At 40.7% G+C, this 19,415-nt stretch overlaps 1 protein-coding gene across 6 annotated transcripts in view; it reads left to right on the forward strand.

Annotated features, from left to right (window-relative positions):
- Positions 1–19,415, forward strand: part of map4l (microtubule associated protein 4 like) — an 89,016-nt gene that overhangs the window by 58,274 nt on the left and 11,327 nt on the right. For 3 of the 6 annotated variants that reach the window (XM_020105185.2, XM_020105176.2, XM_020105203.2), the window contains 5 exons: positions 10,807–11,174; positions 12,358–12,537; positions 14,580–14,694; positions 15,884–15,943; positions 16,228–16,475. In XM_020105185.2, coding sequence (XP_019960744.2) covers positions 10,807–11,174; positions 12,358–12,537; positions 14,580–14,694; positions 15,884–15,943; positions 16,228–16,475 — 971 coding nt within the window. Of the gene's footprint in view, positions 1–7; positions 1,676–10,806; positions 11,175–12,357; positions 12,538–14,579; positions 14,695–15,883; positions 15,944–16,227; positions 16,476–19,415 lie in introns of those variants that run through there. The other 3 variants (XM_069510893.1, XM_020105194.2, XM_069510894.1) reach the window with 2 other exon arrangements.

Here is a 19,415-nt window from a genome sequence, read left to right on the forward strand (position 1 = left end):
AGCAAGAGACATGAAGAAAAACTGAAGACGGGAAGGAAGATCTAAAACTACAAAAAAGACAAATAAAGAAATAAACAAGAGAAAAAGGGAGAGAGAAACACAAAACCAGAAAGAGAGCAGTAAAAGAGGACCTGACAACATAGCAGGAGAATGTCCTTCCTGTCTGGCTCGCCGTGGCAGCAGCCTGGTGTCATTAACGGTAGCAGCGGGTATGGACAACCTTCCAGTGGGCATCAACGGCAGCTGCAGCATCAACAACAGCAGCAGCAACACAAACCTCCCAATGTCCTCTCTGGTGCCAACATCCCCGCAGTCCTGGCCTCCTCTCCGCTGTCACCTTCCAGCCCAGCTTCTGCCCAGCCCAGTGACTGGCTCTGCCAACCCCAGATGGCAATGGGGGGACAGATTGCTGTGGTCACCACCCAGATGGGGTCCAAACTAACTTCAACTGAAGATAAGGTGACATTAGGGAGATGTAGGACTGAGGGGACAATGGCAGAGGCACCAGCAACTCAGAGTGTCAACATGCCAGCTCTGAAGATAGACGATGAGGTGCCCAGAATGGGGAGACTGAGAGAGGATGGACACACATCAGGAGGAGCAGGGGTAGGAGACTTATTGGGCAGTGCAGGACAAAGCCCCAGCAGCCCCCTGTCTTCCTACTCATCCCCTCCGTCCTCATCACCCTCTCCTTCAATCTCACCTGGAAGGTCATTTCCAGGTTCTGCACTTGACCCTAAACCTATTATAACCCCTAACTATGGACAAAGCAATCTGCAACAAATTAATACAGGCAGCAAAGAGGGATTTTGCATCCAAGGATTTCAAGTAATTTCGCAAGACCAGAGTTTGCCTCCTCCTCCAAAACAAGCCCCGGGGCTTGGGGAGAGAAACACATTGAAGCCTTCCTTCACTGCAGTTACCACTTCAAGTCTAGATGATGACAAGGAATCTGGTAGTGTCTCCACATGTGGAGGCCTTCTTGGAAGTCTGAGTGGAGGTCAAACCATGAAGGCATCTTTAGGGAAGAAAAGTTTTGATACTGCTGGTAGTGCTAGTATAGCTGGTGCAACTGCAGGGCCCACAGCAGGCTTACATCTGGCCTCAGCTAACAGAGTTAATGTTGGTGCTGGGGTGGGTGTTGTAGGGGAGAGTGCTATGGAGAGACAAAACATTGCAATCGATGACCTGTCACAGAATTTAAACAGGGTTGAGGATGGTAGAGTGGGTTTGTGTGCTACATTAAATAAAGAAACAAAAACTAGCCAGGGCAGCGAATTGCCACAGCGGACTACAGTTAGACGCGCGATGTCTGACTGCACACATCTGTCTGTTCCCTTGGTAATGGCTGGAATGTACCCCACCAGTGTTAGAGGCTCACCAGCGATGATGCCTAACGTACCAAATTTTGCCCTGATCGGGTCAACATGCCCGCAGAGAGTGCCATACCCACATGTTGCTGTGCGACGCTCCTTCACTGTCATGGACGGTGCAGAGGCTGCTGCTGCAATGGCGACAATGATGTCATCCCAGCTAATGACATCACCTGTATTGCCGTCATCCCCACCCCCTAAGAGGCACCATGGGAGCTGCGAGACCAACTTTTTACTTGCAGTTCCACCCCCGGCGGGAACGTCTGTTAACAGCAACCAAGAAAGCAAACTTAAAACACTGGGTAAGAGTTTTCTCTTGTGTGCTAGACCTAGCCTAGACCTCGAAACTGCCAACCTGACCCTAAATTTGTTCAACACTTATTTAAGGTATAGTAGGCAAGATAAAAAATTGGGGATTATATCTCGCTACATTTAGGTACTAAGCTACCAAGCTGTATTCATGAAACTCTTTAAAAAAAAAAGAGAGATCAAAGTAGATGAATTAATGGTTGACTGACAAAAATATTCTCTCTTTGATCAACACCAAAAAACTTTGACTATATCACTACCTCACTGATTGGTTGGCGAAACAATACAGCAGTAACAACCTGCACCACACAACTTCCCTTGTCTTGCAAATGAATAGGACATGTTAACTGACAATTTGTTGTCCTTACCAAAGTTGTTTTAACAATCTTCACCAAAACTAACTCTCATAAAAAAAGAGCAGCTCAAGCTAACTGATCCAGGTTCTTCTGGTCTTTAAATGATGTAGCCACCATAGCCATGTGTGATTTTCCCTGGAGGTGCACAGTAGCTACAATGCAGCCATTTAAGCTGTGTGTTGCTGCTTCACCATAACCTCTTAATGTAAATCAAGCTGTAAATCAAGCTTCAAATTTCAACATTTGTTTCTGCTGGTACTTTTGAAATATTCAAGAAAATGAAGGAGGTTGCCACACTGTTATTTTAATGAAATAGGTAACAAGTTATTCTGATGAGACCGTGAGCATGAAAGGTTGAGACAGATGAGAGTGGAAGAGACAGAAGCCTCTCGTTACTGATTATAATGACCAGTGCAAGCAGCACCCAGGCCCTTTACTGACCTTGAAATTTGCTTTGCCCGACCATGTATTTTGGTGCCAAGCTGTGCATGCATTGTGCTCAACTGGGATGTGAGGAGCTAAGAAACAGGTGGCAGGTTTATCCAAAAACAAGCACTGCAAAGTCAGTTGTTGGCGTTGCTTTGCTGAGAAAAATGTGTCGGAAACAAGTCTGTTTCTGAAGCGACGTCACGTCACACCGCTGTTTAATTCAGGCAAACTGATAAAGCAGTCTGTGTGGATTTGTAAATTATTATGACTGATTCTGACAGTGTCTGTTATCCACAGCTGCTTTATAGCTCACGTCTTTATACCTGCATGAAATGCTTCTCCCTCAGTTCACTAAATCCCTGCAGCCATTTGAAGGCAGCAGGAGACTCTTGATAAATGTGCAGTTCCAATTTGAAAAGTGCCACACCACGGAGCACAGTGTCATTAGACACCATCATCCACCTTTATTAATTCTCCCGAAGATGACACTGGGCTTTGACAGAATAACACACACACTCACACACACACACGCTCACACACACACCTCTATGCACTTCAGACTGGTCGGGTGGAACTCAGCCTCAAGAGCTTATTAATCAAATGCGTCATGACCCTTCTGTCCGGCTTTGTTTTCTTTTGTCTTCAGTGGGTTATGTTTTATTCTTGAAATACTGTTTCTGCTTCATATTTACACAGAAAAAATGAGCAACATATTGTGGCGTTGTGTGTTCACATTGTGCTGCCCTTTTATCTCAGAGGCGGAGTCTTCATTTGTGGACCTGTCACACTTCACTTTGATTGGCTCAGCTGTTTGTTGTGAGAGCATTGGTGTGATTGGCTGACAGCATACAGCTGAAAACAAGCTGTGATGTAACATTTGTTGGTTTGAATGTTATCTGAAAATATTCAGGTTTTTTAAGTGCACTCTGAATTTTCGAAATGTTTGCAACATCATCCTGGTATTAAAGCTACAGTGTGTAGAATTTTGTGATATCTAGTGTTGGAATTGCATGTTGCAGCTGAACACCCCTCACCTCACCCTCCCCTTCCAAACATGAAAAAGAAACTGTGGAAGCCTTTAGTCATAAAAACTCAAAAGGTGTTTAGTTTGTTCAGTCTGGACTAATGTAAAAAACATGGCGGCCTCCGTAGAGAGGGTCCCTTCTATGTAAATATAAAGTATTTAAATATAAAGGACCTTTTCTGAGGTAAAGAAAACTACAATTCATACAATTTAGATGAAACAAACTTCATCATGAGGATTATTCTACATTAAATTTCTGCCAATAGATCCCTTTCACCTAAATCTTACACACTGGACCTTTAACTTGCTCAGTACAACTACAAAAATACCTAACCATTTTAAAGGGATAAATATTAAGTCATATTCTGAAATCAAATAAAGATGTTAAAGGTTACAAGTAAGTTTTGCAGCCTTGTATAATGTTTTGCTAGGCTGAAAAAAAAAAATCTCAGCAAACATTGGTTTTTGGATGTCTTCAGTTTGTTTTTCAGGTTTGAAACCTTGTAAATGGTCTGAATATCGCTGCTTGTATGTTGGAAACTTTAGATTTTAAAGGGCAAATCTTTATTTTGAAGTTGGCATATCAGAGTTGAGTATAAAATACTCATTTCAGAGATTTCCCGACACATTTTGTGCTTACAATATTATGTGACCTTTGGCAGCGTTGGCCCACCACCCCTGATATAAAACTCCACAAACTGAAGCACTGGGAGAACAGTGACAAATTTGAAACTCTAACATTTAGGAGAAAAACAAAATTGCATTATTATAAACTCCCAAAGTATCCCCCCCAAAAAATGTAGTTTTTGAATGTGGCATGACATTTATCCCATCATTTTTACCTCTTAATGTCAGTAATTGTAAGCTGTTCTCTAATGAGGCTTCAGCTGCCACCCCTTTAAAAACATGACCTTCTGTGGTTCCTTTTGATTATTGCACTGAGCTTTGCTGTGGCAGGAGTCATGTGAGTGTTGAAAAAGTTGAGATGGTGAAATCACACTGACTTCAGTGAGAAGAAAGATATGCTTGAGTGTTGTTTGACTGCTTTGTTTTTACAAAGTGTACTGACATCAGAAGAAGAAAGTCTTCACTTCCATTAGCTGAAAGGTTAAAGCCCTCTCCTCCTCCATCAAGAGGTTTAATACGGTGAATTGATATAGAGAAAATAGGTTTTGCCAGCTGGTTCAGATCATCACTGTATTTCACTTCATTTTTATAAATGTTGCCCAGATATTATTGCATCTTTGTATTTTATTGTATTCTTTGAAATGACAGTTTGATTTATTCTAGGAAAAAAAATGTTTTCACAAACTGAGGCTGAGAGAAGTAAGAGAGTAAGAAAAGAAAGATGGGGAAGTGAGTGAGGCGAAATGGCAGAGGATTATGGGAGGAGCATCCAAGGGGTTTAGAGCTTGATTGAATGAATGCTGATTTGCACGATAGACTGATTATATGTATCCCTATAACAAAATGAATGAATAATGAACCATCCATAGATGTATTCATTCAATTCCCCTCTCATTGTAATGTCTTCTGTTCATCTCTATTCAGCATATACTCTATGTTTATCTCTCTACGTAGTGATTCATCCACACACGTAAGTGCGGCCGGTTTTTCAGACTGCAGTCGACAGAGGAAAGCTGGGACATTGATTAGACATTGACGCTGTACTCATTCAAATATAGAGCAGCTATTTCTAGCAGCGCATGTGTGAGTGCACACGGGTATGTGTGTGTAGGTGAACAGCTCCGAGTGAATTTTACCGATTTTAAAGGCACACGCCCCCACAGACACAACGACAGCAGACAGCGTGACTGCAACTTAAGGTGTTTTTTTTCATTTAGCACAGAAATAGATCACAGCTGCACAATAACACACAGTCATGCACAAATAAGTACACACAGCTATAACAGGGGCCTCACACAGTGGTAATACACAAACAATTCATCAGGCTCAGCTACTGGCTGTCTTAATTCAACACAGAATCAGATCCCTGTCCTTTTTCTAATTCTGTTTTTATAGATTTGCAATGCAGCTATGAAAGGGATGGCATTTCATGAGAGACAAATTGAAAAATACAATTACAATTAAAATAAACAACTGATTACATTAACTTTTAGCTTGTGGCTCTTTGTGTGTTCGCATCCCTGTGTGGTTGCAGAGGAGTGATGGTGAACAGCTGCACCGTATGACAGTCAGGAGGTTCAAACAGCTGTGGGAGGGACTTTCAACAGTTTGTTTTCAGGCAAACACATTTAATGAAATGAAATTAAAATAATCAGGATTTAATGAGATGTATCAGCAGGAATAGAATACAAGAAATGCAATTGTTTTTATTGGTTTATAACCACCTAAAAATAAGAATTGTTGAGTTTCTGTAACACACTCTAGTATCGGTCCTTCACTGACTTTAACAACGGTGCCTGTGTGAACTAGTTGGCACCAAGGCATACATGAACACATCGAGCTACTTAATATACAACAGTTCCTTGAAAGGTTTGTTGAAGGAATTATTCTTCAGTGTAGAGTTGCTAATTCTCTGAATAATTACAGACACAATGGGATGAATCTCTCTTTACTTCATGCAGCATTTTGAAACTGCCCCTCTTTTTCCAACATTTTCATATTTTTATATACAGTCTATGATTCAGACCGATAATTTAGTGCTTTTTTTCGGCAGCAAGAGTGTTTCTAGTCTCATCTTCTAGCTTTGCTCGATTTGATTGGGTTATTCCCTTCCACTCTTTGGCTGAGCCACTCAAGAACCATAGGCTTATCCCAAAGCCACCCCAGGTTTGTCATGGCTGTTTGCTGCGGGTCAATGTCATGCTGAAAGGCTGAAATGTGCCCTTGTCTCAGGTTGCAGGAAATCTGGTGCACACTACTTCACTTCTCTGTATTTAACTGCATTCATCCTCCACTTAGTTCGGACCAGTCTCCCTGCCCCTGCTGCAGAGAGGCACCCACGCAGCCTGGTGCTGCCACCACCATGCTCCACCATAGGGATGTTAGCCAGGTGATGAGCTAACACATAGAGCTTGAAGTTTGATTCAATTCAACAATACAGAGCGGTCACTGTGCCATAATGGTCTAGGTGATGGAGTGCTGCTGATTGTCCGTCCACCTCTCTCCAATGTCTTGCCTGGTTAAACCAGTACGCCTGGAGGGCTAACTCTATAGGAGGTGGTTATATATGAAGATAGTTTTTCATTACACAGATGCAATTTTCATTTTAATTAAAAATGAGTGATGTCAGAGGTGGTGTTGGTGCCATTCCTGTGTCTGCATGTAGGCTTTTATAATTATTTAGTGATTAATACAACAGTTAAACTCTGCAGCAAAACAAACCTTGCACCAGCTATATGTCCATGTTGGTCATGCTCTGATTTACATGGCAGTCAACTCTTTTTTCTGTTTCTCTCTCTATCTCTCTCTCTCTCTCTCACACACACACACACACACTCTCTCTCTCTCTCTCTCTCTTTCATACCAGCAGCACACACAGCTGGCTGCCAGCAACATGTATTGCAGCGTGGTATTAAAAGGATCATCTGTGCTCTCAGCCAGCAGATTTATTTTGGATGAGTCATATTGGTGGTCTTGCAGGGCGGAGTGACACGGTGATGCAAACTAACTTGTGCAATAAACCTATCGATTTGGTTTAAAATGGTACAATCATATAATATTAAACAGTTTTATTTATAGTTACAGCATTTTTCAATTAAATCTGATGGTAACAGTTTTACTGCCTGCAGGAACATAAGATGACATATCCACGTTGTGCAGCCTCTGTTTTGCTTCCAGCTCACTCAATCCTGGCTCAAACATGCTCCCTTCACATTATCCATTACACAGGTTTTTTAAATACAGTTCCTTGAATCTGATGACACACAAAGGACCCCACCGATTTGGCAAACAAACGTCTGTTTACTGTTGTTGGAGAGTACGACTGTGTATGAGGAACAGGTTGTATAAAGCCCTTTGTGCTCCCACCAAGCTGTCAGCAGTTGAGTTGCATGGGGCTTTGACAAGGAAGAAGAGTGTATGGAATAAAAATGGATATTCTTCAGTTTCAACCATTGTCTGAAAACGCTTTCAATTCCAAAATGCTTAAGATGTTATAGATGTTATGTTTTTAAAATGCTTTGTGGAGGCAGGAGTAGGTTTATTGTACAACTTTTGATTACGTGACATTAGCAGGTGATGGTTGTAGGTCGAGTGATGTGCTGGAGTTTGGTTTCTAGGAGACAGACAGGCAGCTGAGCAAAGCCCCAGTGTTTCCAGTTTCAGAGCAGGTTGTTGTTAAGGGATGCAGGCTCAGCAAACAGGTATTTGTAAATGTGTGAGGAAAACAAATAGTGTGTTCTGAAACTAGAGCGGACAACGATTTAGCTGATTTTTACCAATTAAGGTGAATGAACAATCTGGCAAAGTGTCTCATTGAATGAGTCGAGTATAAATAGAGCAGGATAGTTATGGAGGTAGATGATTGGTTGATTCTATGGTGTCTAGGTGAGGTGGTGGAAGACTCGGATCGAAACCGCCGATCTTCTGGTTAGAGATCTGGTTAGAGACCACGAACTCAAAGGATTGATTTCTGTTTTTACATGCTAAGATGAGAGGATTCTCAAAATATAACAAATATAACATGACAGGCATTTTCTTTGTCATTTAAGGAATTACCGAGCAAGTTTGCTGATTTTTGTCCTTGTTTATTTGTCTGGAGTATAACGTTTTAGCGGTTCTTTTCCTGCTGTGCAAATTAAAATATATAATACTGATGCATATTTAATACGTCAGACAGAAAATCAGACAGAATCTCGGAATCAAGGACATTAAAATTCATGAAACAAGTATGTGCCACTGTGAAGCCCCGTGCAGCAGCTGCAGCAAATCAAGTCTGTTTTAAGGGGTTTATTTTTACTGTTTAGACAAGAGAAATATGCTCTCACAGCAGAGGGCAGAGCTGATGAGTGATGGAAGATTATTCCAATCATGGTCCGATGTCAGGGAGGAAAGTCTAGATTCTTTAGCAGCGTCAGTGAAATCAAGAGACCGACTACAGCATCGCTGTTAATGCTGCGTCATAGTCACAGACATAAAGAAACACTCATTACACGTGAGAACAGCTTTAAAACTACAACAGGAGAAGTATCTCTCACTAATATGGATGAAAAAATATATATAGTCTTACTAACATGTTTTCAGTTGGTGCTGGATCTGTAGTCTTCACCTTCAACCACTGCAATATTACAAAATCTGACATGTTATGTCTTGCCACCACCTGTGTCAAGGCTCATTCACCCGGTCTTTACAGCACAAATATGACGCTTGCTGTGTGAGGTCTGACATGGTGTCATGAGCCTGGGAGTTTGAGCCAAACATCAATCCCCGAGATAAGTTTAGAATTTTAGTTAAATGATGTGAAAATTGCTTGCTTTGCATCTCTAGCAAGATGCTTGCCAATTATTTTGCAGCACAAAGGATTTGTTCACTCACCATCGTACGACAGCAATCTGTTGCCGAGTTAAACAGAAAAATGTCAACATAATTATTATGTGTAATTTATGTATTTATTTATATTTCAGCAATGAAATATAGAATCCATCAGTGAAAAAATCTAATTTCATGGGACTCCTACAACAGGTCTGGACCAGTTGTAAGAAAACTCAAAATGCAGCAAGTTCTTAAAAAATCACTCATACACAAAACTTAAGAACAGACCTTTTAGTACCACTGATTGTTGCATGAGGCCCACTGAACTGATATTTATTGTTAACCCCTGACCTAACCTGTGTCAATGTCAGACATCACAGGAGATACTCATATAGCTGCTGTGGGATAGCTACTTGTATTTAATAAGCTCAGCGGAAATTACTTCATTACAGAGTCTTCATTGCATTAAAAGTTATTGTTTGTTGACATGCCCATTTAAAATGATGAAAAATAGACCAAAGTAAATGAGCACTGCTCTGCTAATGTAGATCTGCAGTGTGATTGCGTTCAATGACAGGAAACGGTCATCTGCACGGTAGCAACCAGTTCATATCAGACGTATGCAGCCAGCATCAGTGAGCTGCCTGACATGCATCATGGCAGCTCCATGGTCATTGTCCTGCTCTTTAATAAAAAGAGCTGAAACAAACTTAGGTTGAATGGTGTCAGGTGCTACCCTGGGGAGAAACAGGAGCTTGGCTGAGGTGTGACAGACTGGTCTTCTTGTTCCTTCGGTGTCTGCTTCAAGAATCTCATTGAGCTTGTCAATGATCTGTAAGAGCCAAAGAGGAGCCACTGTTTCCTGCATGTGAACAGAGAACACTAAAGGATCTTCTGTAATGTTCTGTTCGGGCCTTCATTAACTGGAGTCACAAGAACTGTCAATGTACAAACATTAATGCTTATGTTTTGAGGGGAAATCCTGATGTTCAGAATTTATCTTGTGTGCAGAGAAATTCTGCTTCAGCTGAAGGATATGTTTCATGAAGAAGTGGTTTTGTTGCGGTGCATGGAGAAGTTATACAATTATTTTATGATGAACTCCATGTGTCTAATTGATATCATTAATAAAAATAAAAATAAATAATTGTAATATAATAGAATTAAACCAACAGTGCAGGTAAGCAGCAGGTGATAGTCCTCCCTACTCTGCCTCTGATTGGTTTACCCTGATATTCTTACCTTCCCTGACCAATCATCAATTCTCGTGCCTAAACCTGACAAACACAATCAACCAAAAAGTATTCTTGCGAATCAGAAGCAGAGTAGAAAGGTCATCGTCAAAATGTCCCACGGCTCTCTTTAGAACCACTACAACATCGTCCATTGCATGATAATTTCCATTTTTATCAAATCAAATCTATAAATAAAAAAACTGCAGTTGAAATTTCCACTAACTGGAAAAAACATTTAGTACCTACAAAAGTGACAAAGTAAAAAGGGACCATGATCAATAAAGAGAGTGATAGAGTGAGTTTTTATAGATTTGAATTGCCCTATATCTTTTCCATTGTGGCTTTATCTGCTTGGAATAAATTACTTTGCATGTATTAAACCATTAAAAGACTTCCATTGATAGAAATGGTAAAGGTGTGCTCTATATATCTCTCATCAACTGTGTCAGTAACTAAAATATATGATTATCCTTATTGGTTTATCACATACACTCCAGTGACTCTCAGTTTTATATCAATCACAAATATTGATGTACAGTGACAGCTGTACAATGTGCTACAATCAAGTTACACTTTCTTCTTCTTTTACTACTTTTAATGGTGTTGAAAGAATAACAGTGACAATGACATTCTCTCCCTCACAGTGAAATCTGACAACAAGGACAAGCAGCCGAAGATGGACATCATGGCCACTAAGACAGAGAAGACCGAAGCTTTCGACAAGAAAGAGAAAGAGGAGCAGCAGAAGAAAGACAATGGGCCGGACAAGAACCAGAAGTCTGAGAAGATTCTAAAAGACGAGGAAAAGACAGAGAAGATGAATGTGGAGAAGAACAAGGCCAACGAGAAGGCAGAGAAGGTGGACAAGCCAGAGAAGACCAACAAAGACGAGAAGAAGGAAGAGGAGAAGAAGCTGGCTGAGAAGAAGGAGGAGAAGGGAGGGAAGGGCACAGTCAAGTCCCCAAATAGCAACGGCAGCAAGACCCTGCCAAGCTCAGACAGCAAGAGCAAGGTAGGGCACACACACACGTACTCGTGCAGATTACCCAAACACACTGCTGTCCAAATAAAATAGCTGCATACGGATACGGACACAGCCAGGGGGTCGGGTGGTCACAGAAACAGTCGTGTCACCCAGAGGTCACAGTGTTGAACTCTGCCACAGCCAGAGTGTAACTTATAAACTGTGTGTTCCATCTCTTATCTCTGTCTGAGTATAAGAGAAGAATGTTATTTACACAGTTATAAGGAATGATACGAATACATAACTGAGATTGTACTCACTTTTAGGGCTGGGAGAAATATCATAGGAGTATTTACAATAACAGTAATATTTAAGAAATAAAATATTGACATCATGTTAAATAATACTCATTGTCTGCAAAGCCAAACACACTCATACTCCACAAGTGGGTATTTTTTATAATATTCAGCCAAAAAGAGAAAGAAGACACAATGAAGTATATTGAAGATGTTATTGTAAAGTCCTTTTAAATATGATAATTGTGTCGTGAAAATCTTCACCGGACCCCATTTGAAATCCATTAAGCAATTTGACAAAGATAGTTTTGCAGGATTATTAATATTTCTAATATTCATCAGACTCTTCGATATTACACCCTCTAGAATTAAGTTTCAATTCTTTTTAGTCTTGTAGCATTTGAAAAATAATCCATTTAAAACTGTGATTTAAATCCCAGTTTTTTGCCCTTTTTTATTGAATAATAACATGCGGAGTAAATGCTGCAGGACACAACAGAACTAGCCCATTGAGAATTGCTTATATCACCAAACTTCTAGATCCACATCTATCTTTCAACTTTACTACTGAGTCATGTGGGATGTTTTTGCTGATTCGTGGTGTTTGTGTATGACTGCACAAGACCAGATTTCCACATCTCATTCTACTTTGAGACTGCTGGCCATGTTTTCACATTTCAAACATAAATGCTTCCTTTTACTGCTCATTAGCTTTTTTAAGTGCTCATAAATTGCATAATTTAATGGCTTGTTGTCAGATGGTTGCTGGCTGAGCTGCCATATCATGCTGTCATTGCAATCGGTGATTTCACTTCTGCTTTTTCTTTCTCTACGCACTGGATATCTCCTCTCTATTTTTCCAACTTTTCCTTTCGCTCCCTCCCTCCTCTTCTTTTATTGTTGTTGTGGCTTCCTTTCAATTGCATAATCACCAGCCTGACATGGGTGCAACCAAACCAAACTCCACCAAACCCCGTCCATCCACCCTCTCCACCAATGGCGAGGCCACCTTGACCAAACGCCCCTCCCCCACCCCAGCCTCTACTAATAAAAAAAGCCCTGTACCCAAGGCGACCACACCTAGTGCTGCCAAGCGGCCGCCTACATCTGCCAAGGTGAGTATACTCCATGTAGTATTATTATAAACAGATTGTACATTATGATATAGAGAGAGTAATCTCACTCCTCTGTTGGAGTGATGGGGTCTTCTACAAGAGGCCTGAATGTTTGGGGATTCTCGTACTATGACTGCAGTCCTCTGGACAGACTTCAGATGTTGTACCTGGAAGCTGCTGGAGCTCCTCTCCCAGTTTGGGGGCCACAGCTCCCAATTCCCCGAGTACTACATGGGACCACGTTGGATGTCTACACCTTTTCTAGTTGTTCTTTCTGCTTTCAACTGAATTTGTCACATCTATCAAAACTGCCCTCTTCTGCTCCTTGTCAACCACCACTGTGACTGGTTGGTTTGCTACAACTTTTGTCGGTGTGCTACAGATACACCTGGCGTCTACACTACTCTGGAGTTTTAGAGCCGCTAAAGCAATGCTGGTTCTGTTTGAGTTTGAAAACTTGGGGGCCACATTTTAGTGTGGATGGGCAGAACTGGAGATGTTTGACTACAATGACATAGATAGATAGATAGATAAAGACATAGATAGATACATAGAATACTGATAGGGTCTTTTTGATCACAAGTCACGACGTAGACTTTGCTGATTTGCCTGGCTCCTATCAGATGACCCCATTCCAGAAGAAAGCAATAGGCATTAGCCTCAGTTACCAGTGCAGAAAAAAACATGAATAATCAATTACAAGAATTGCTGATCCTGTTGTCTTTGCTAACAGCTGCTGCAAGTCCTCAGTTTACAATGACACAACGCATGCATTATTAGGTGTGCTAGTATGGACCGGGATTGAAACTGATACAGAGCCAAAATGCTTGTGTGGACAGTGATCGTTTTACAAACAGCGTTTTCATACCTAAGTGGATGGATGTAGCATAAGATGTTTCTGTACACTCTCCTCTCAGCAACTTGTTTATGCCTCTTGGTGTACACTGACCCAGTTTAAACCCTGCTACTGTTTTCTGGAGTGTCTCATGGGTGTCTTTGCAAAGCCGTCACCTTGGGCCCTGTCTGTTTTGCTATAGACCCCACCCCCTAAGGATCTGCTGCTTAGAGCCTTGTCTCTCTTAATGTCAGCCACTTCCTTTATCTGAAAATGATACATCCCTTAGAGTGGCTTAGTCTTCCATAATATTTTCGTTTCCTCCTCATCGCCGTCTGTCCTCCGCTGCCTGAGGCGCTCCCTCACCAGTTCATCCCAGGGGTCCAGCTTCCTCATATATTCATGGATGTGCCTTGTTTTATCCTGCATCTGCCCATCACTAATCCTCAACCTCCTTCTGTGAAACCAAACCCTCCATGCATTACGAGCACTTTGCTGTGCTTACTATTCCAGCTGGGTATCTGATGACTGGTAGAGTGAACATATTGACTGTGGACTTATCATAATGTTCATTGTTTATGTCTTACTCCTTCCATTGAATTGGCTTCTCAGCACTTGTCTCTGAAGGTATTAGGCTGTAGCTAACCTCCTTAAATCTAGGATACCCTAGATACTGTCCTGAATGGCTGCTATCCTACCTTCCAGTGACTCCACCATTCAGCACGGATCACCCTCCCTCTTTTTGCCACACACCAAGTTGAAATAAGATGGAACTTGAACTGTATCTGTTGACCTCAACTCGCATTTAACATAGGATACAGCTTCTTATTGTAAGGATGACCCTTACCCTTATTTTCAGTTATACTTTCAGTGACAATTATGTTCAGGATGCGAGTTGGAACCTGCTGTGCTATATATTGAGGAGGGCATAAAATGAATGTATTTTTATATAAATCTCTTTTGCATCCTATATTTACAAGATCCAATATTGTTTTTCCTCCAACAATATTAAGATCTTAGTCATTCCATCCTCCCTTGCTTTTGTGACGTGTTTGTCTTTGCTATTTTTCATTCTGAACTAATGTCACGGTTGCATGATTGGCCACACAAACCTCTAGTACATGCGGACATAAACATATAAAGACATGGCCATTGACTCTTGAAAATGCATACCTACAGCTAATTTCTGCTCTGTTCTGATTCTTAGACTCCGGACAATGGTACAGCTGATAATCGCCCACCTATTCCAAAGGCCACAACCACACCACGTGCAGCTGCCAATAAGAATGGCTCCTCTGCGACCCCTGCAAGCAAAGCTGCTGGTACGTGCTCACTCACACGCACCGACACAGCGTGTCACATCTCCTTTATTACACCTGCGACTGCCCACCCTCTGTGCCTGACTGCGTGACATGACCACTGTTGTCACAGACAGTATCTCCACTCCGCTTTGGCTGGATCATAGTGTTGCCAATGCAATGTGACCCAAACTCTCTACAGTAGCTGGAAAGATGCAGCCTGCTACCACTCCAGGCAACAAGCAAACTGAATTGCTGCCATATGTTACTCTTTATCAGATTCAAGAGCTGGCTTTTGAAGACAACAGACGGGTATTTTTATCATATCACAAACAGTATCTCACCTCCCTGCGTGAGGGAGCTATGACTCAGTCTGAAGTCTTAGTCAAACAGGCATTTAGCTTTTGTGCTCAACATCCTCAGAGAATATGATTCATTTGTCCAATTCACATTTGTGTTTTGAACTGCAAGGTGCATATATCCTTTTAGGTGCATGAGCAATCTCCATTATTTTTCCAACTGTTTGGACATGCTCTTCTCACACCTCCATAAACAGTCAAATTACTTACTTTTGCTCTGACAGCAAGTAACACATACTTCTTGCTGGAAGCCATTGAATCTCTTATACAATTGACCAATCAGGGAACATAGCGAACACAGAATATGAACTACAGGAATTTGTTAGCCAGGAAATCTTCACCCTCTACGGATTATCAGCCCCTACTGGCCACATTTCTGAAGCTTTTATATGAAGAATTATATAAATTCATTGTTGAGCCACAGGGGGGCACAAGAAGCCATGGCTAACACAGCAAAAGTTGTCTGATACCTGTATCAGACACAGATTGTAGCATTCACTTAGAGTTGTGTTCAGCCCCCAATGACCATAAGCCTATTTTTCAGTTTCATTTTAGAAAGATATCTGACTCTGTAGCTGATAAATGGTCAGTGCTTCTTGTGTTATCCTGCTAACTAAAAAACATACAGGTACACAAACAGAGGAAAACATAACTGCCTTGGTAAAAGTAATGAACATTTGGCAGCCAAGTGGACCAACACTATATCTCATTCTGCAACACATATTTCACAGCCTGAAGGTCAAACATGGTGCTTGTCCACGCACGAGAAACTGTAGCTCTGCCCCCTATGTTTTTGGAAGCATCAGCGTTTCAAGCGAGTGTCATTAAGGTTGTGTACTTTCTTTACTACACAGTCAACAAGAATGAGAAGCCTGAGAGCAAGACGGGAGAGGTCAAGAAACCCAAGACTACAGGTAACTAACAGAGATTGGACACAGAGTGGTAATAATACTACTGAGTAGTAAGACCTTTCCTTCCCTTTTAGTAGTCTGATTTACTCGACTTGTACTTACTTTTATTTACTTTATATGATGCAATTACATTGTCACTTTTAAACCCTTTGAACTCTACATACTAATACAAATTTTCCAAAAGGAATAGACGTTATTGTGACTGACTTTCACGGTTCAGCTTTCAGATTTAAAAAAAATATCACCTAACTTAATCCTGTAACGTTACTTGATAATTTTCTTTGTAGCCCGTCCTCGCCCAGCCTCCAACACCACTCCTGCTACTCCGGCTGCCTCCACCAATGGTGACAATGCCACTCACCGCCGTCGGGTCATCACCAAACCCCCTGTTCCCAAGCAGGTTCCAATGGAGAAGAAGCCGGCAGTGCCCCGTGCTAATCGAACCCCTCGGCCTCTCAATGCGCCGGACCTGAAGAATGTCCGCTCCAAGATTGGCTCCATTGACAACATCAAGTACCAGCCCGGTGGAGGAAAGGTAGGACAACCCAGACAGTGATTAATGATAAATTCAGAATTATGCATAATTCAGCATCATCATCTACAAGATCTGTGAAATTCTGCAGAATTGTTATTTTGTATCAGCAAATGATTTGGCACCAGCTGCTATGTGCTGTACATCATCAATACATCTTTAGGACTTTATAGCTATTAGCTCACTGGTTTACTAAGAATACCATTATTATAGATTTTTAACATTGTAAGTAAATCAAATTAGTGTTTCATGATCATTGTGCTATCGGAAAAATAATCCTGACTACACATTATAACAACACCAGCTGTCCGACAGGTTGTAACAACAGACAGTTTGGTGACAAACCCAATAAAGGAACATTATGAATCCATGGTGCCATGTAGCAATTGACATCCAATCATGCTCTGATTTTAAAATAAGATTGCAAGACTAAAGATCAAAGTGAAGAAGGTTCATTGTTGCAGCATGGATGTCAGGAGCTTTAGTGTGCGTGTAACAGGAACAATGAGAAAAGTCACATCTGCATTCAGATCAATGGGAAATGCTTTAGTGAACAGGGTTGAAGATTTTGGGCAATGTGACCATGATGCCAATCCATTACTGTAATAATATATACAAGGAAAATATATATATTTAACATGGAAGGGAGAACAACTCTTCCTCGGGTGACTGTGAATAATAATAATAATATGAATAATATAGGATATAATGAGACATTTTCTGTAACACCAGTTTGTTGACAGTTGCGTAGAGAGGGATATTATTGTTGGGATGATGTGTATAAATCCCTCATTACAAAGATAAATGCACATCTGAGAGTTTAGTGGTGTACACAGATGTGGAAATAAGTCATCCTTTGCCTTATTGTCGACAAGTGGGCTACACCGGCTGACCGGTTCGAGGTCTGAGTGTTTGGGAAAGACCCAGAACATGCTGTAGAAATTGTTAATTTCGTTTAGCTTTTAAACATCTCTGGATTCCCTAAGAGGTGCTGAAAATGTTGCTTAAGAGAGTGATGTCTGAACCGTAATCTTGAGTAAGAAGCTAAAAATGGATGGAGGTATGGATGAAGCATTTCTGTCCTGATGGGAGTGGTATTTCCATGTTTATAGGACAATTATTACAGTTTTTGACTTTAATGACTGAATAAATAGTTTATTTTCATTGACATACATTTTCAATGTGACAATAAAAACAAATCTCAACCTGAAAAAAAATTACGGGTTTATTACATGTCAGTTTTGTCCAATAGAGAGCAGCATAGACCAACCCATATTATAGTCAACTTGAGGACTTTTTTCAAAAGTTACTTTAAGATGGAGCCATACCTGTCAGTCATTTTATGTCATAGACATGAATAAACAACAAAAGACAAATAGAGACATATAGACAAGATTTGAGGACCAAAACGGCCACAGAATAAAAATGTGTCTACTCCATAGATTAGATTTTAGAACAGGGATAGATGGAGCACGTCTAGTTCCTAAGAGCAACTGGTCACCTTTTCAATTTAGTCGTGACCGTGGGACACACAAGAGAGATTTGTCAGATCCAAGAGTCCTGGGAGCTGAGTCCCAGTAAATAAGATCTTTGATATAAGATGGGGATGAACCATTTGGAGCTTTGAAAGCAATCAGCAGAGTCTTAAATTGAATTCTGGCTCCCGGACGCTGTTCAATGAAATGAACAAGGAGACAGTGAAGACAGGCCGGGAAAGGGTTGATCACTCACACATCTTTTGCAGCTGTGTTTTGGACCTTCTGTGAGCAAGTTAATGAAGCGTGCAGGGAAGGACTAAATATAGGAGATTGCAACAGTCCAGACGTGATGTGATTTTGGTGTGATTGTTTTTTCAGTATCATGGGAAGACAGAGTCTAGATCGAAATCATAATTGTTTTTTTTACAATAGAAATGGTTATCTCTGACATTAGTTTATCATCCTCTATTAAATCAATTTATAAGCTAAGATGCCAAGTATTTATGCTACCATCTGCAGGACAACACTGAATGCGATACATATCTCCAGTTTGCAATTATTGTGGCTCCCAAATAAGAAAAAAAATTATCCACTTTGTTATAAAACACAAAAAGATAATGGCTGTCGTTTAACATGTTTTCCATTTAATGTCAATACAAACAAATGTATATTTTATTTCATTTCAATTTATTTCTTTGTTTCATATTTTATGATAAAGCAATTTAAGATGATAATTTTCCAAAACCAAACACTAAAATTCAAGGTTTTATTTAAAGATTGATATGTGGGTGTGAAAAAGGCTAGAGGTGAATAGAGAGACAAGATCGGGAGACAAAGAGGCATTTTCACCATAACCTAGTAAGATGTCAATGTAGTTATGATCTTCATCAAGCAACCCTGCCGTTGGATTGTAGCAATCACAATTTTAATTTCATATGAAGGTTCTGGGTTCAAACCTGCTGTTTGCATCCCTTCTCCATAATTCCAGGCTCTTTTGTTCCCTCCCACAGTGCAAACACATGCAGGTTTGGTTAACTGGCAATTCCAAATTACCTGTAGGTGTGAATGATCTCAGCATGTCAGCTCTGCGATAGACTGTGTCCCACCTCTTGCCTCCTGACCCTTGTGTCCCCTCAGTGTTTGTGGCAGCCTCTTTGTGGGAAGGGTTTCTCACTTTAGATCACTAACATCACCTGTTCTCCTTTCTAATACAACACATGTCTATCTGTCATCTCCTGTGAGTGTTTAAATATGAAATATCTCATAACTGGAGTATTATGACTGATGCATAAATGCTGTGTGGTTGTTCAAGGTGGTGGTAATTTGAAGACTTTATGTATTTTCTGAATTCATATGTAACATTCAGACATGGAACTATGACAAGAAAAATTGGGTTTTAGAAATGGTCAAATCTTGGCACATCATGGTGGCCTGAATTTATTGTTTCAGCTACTATTTTTTTTTT

This window comes from Paralichthys olivaceus, chromosome 16 (assembly GCF_024713975.1).
Source record: "Paralichthys olivaceus isolate ysfri-2021 chromosome 16, ASM2471397v2, whole genome shotgun sequence".
Lineage (NCBI taxonomy): Eukaryota > Metazoa > Chordata > Actinopteri > Pleuronectiformes > Paralichthyidae > Paralichthys > Paralichthys olivaceus.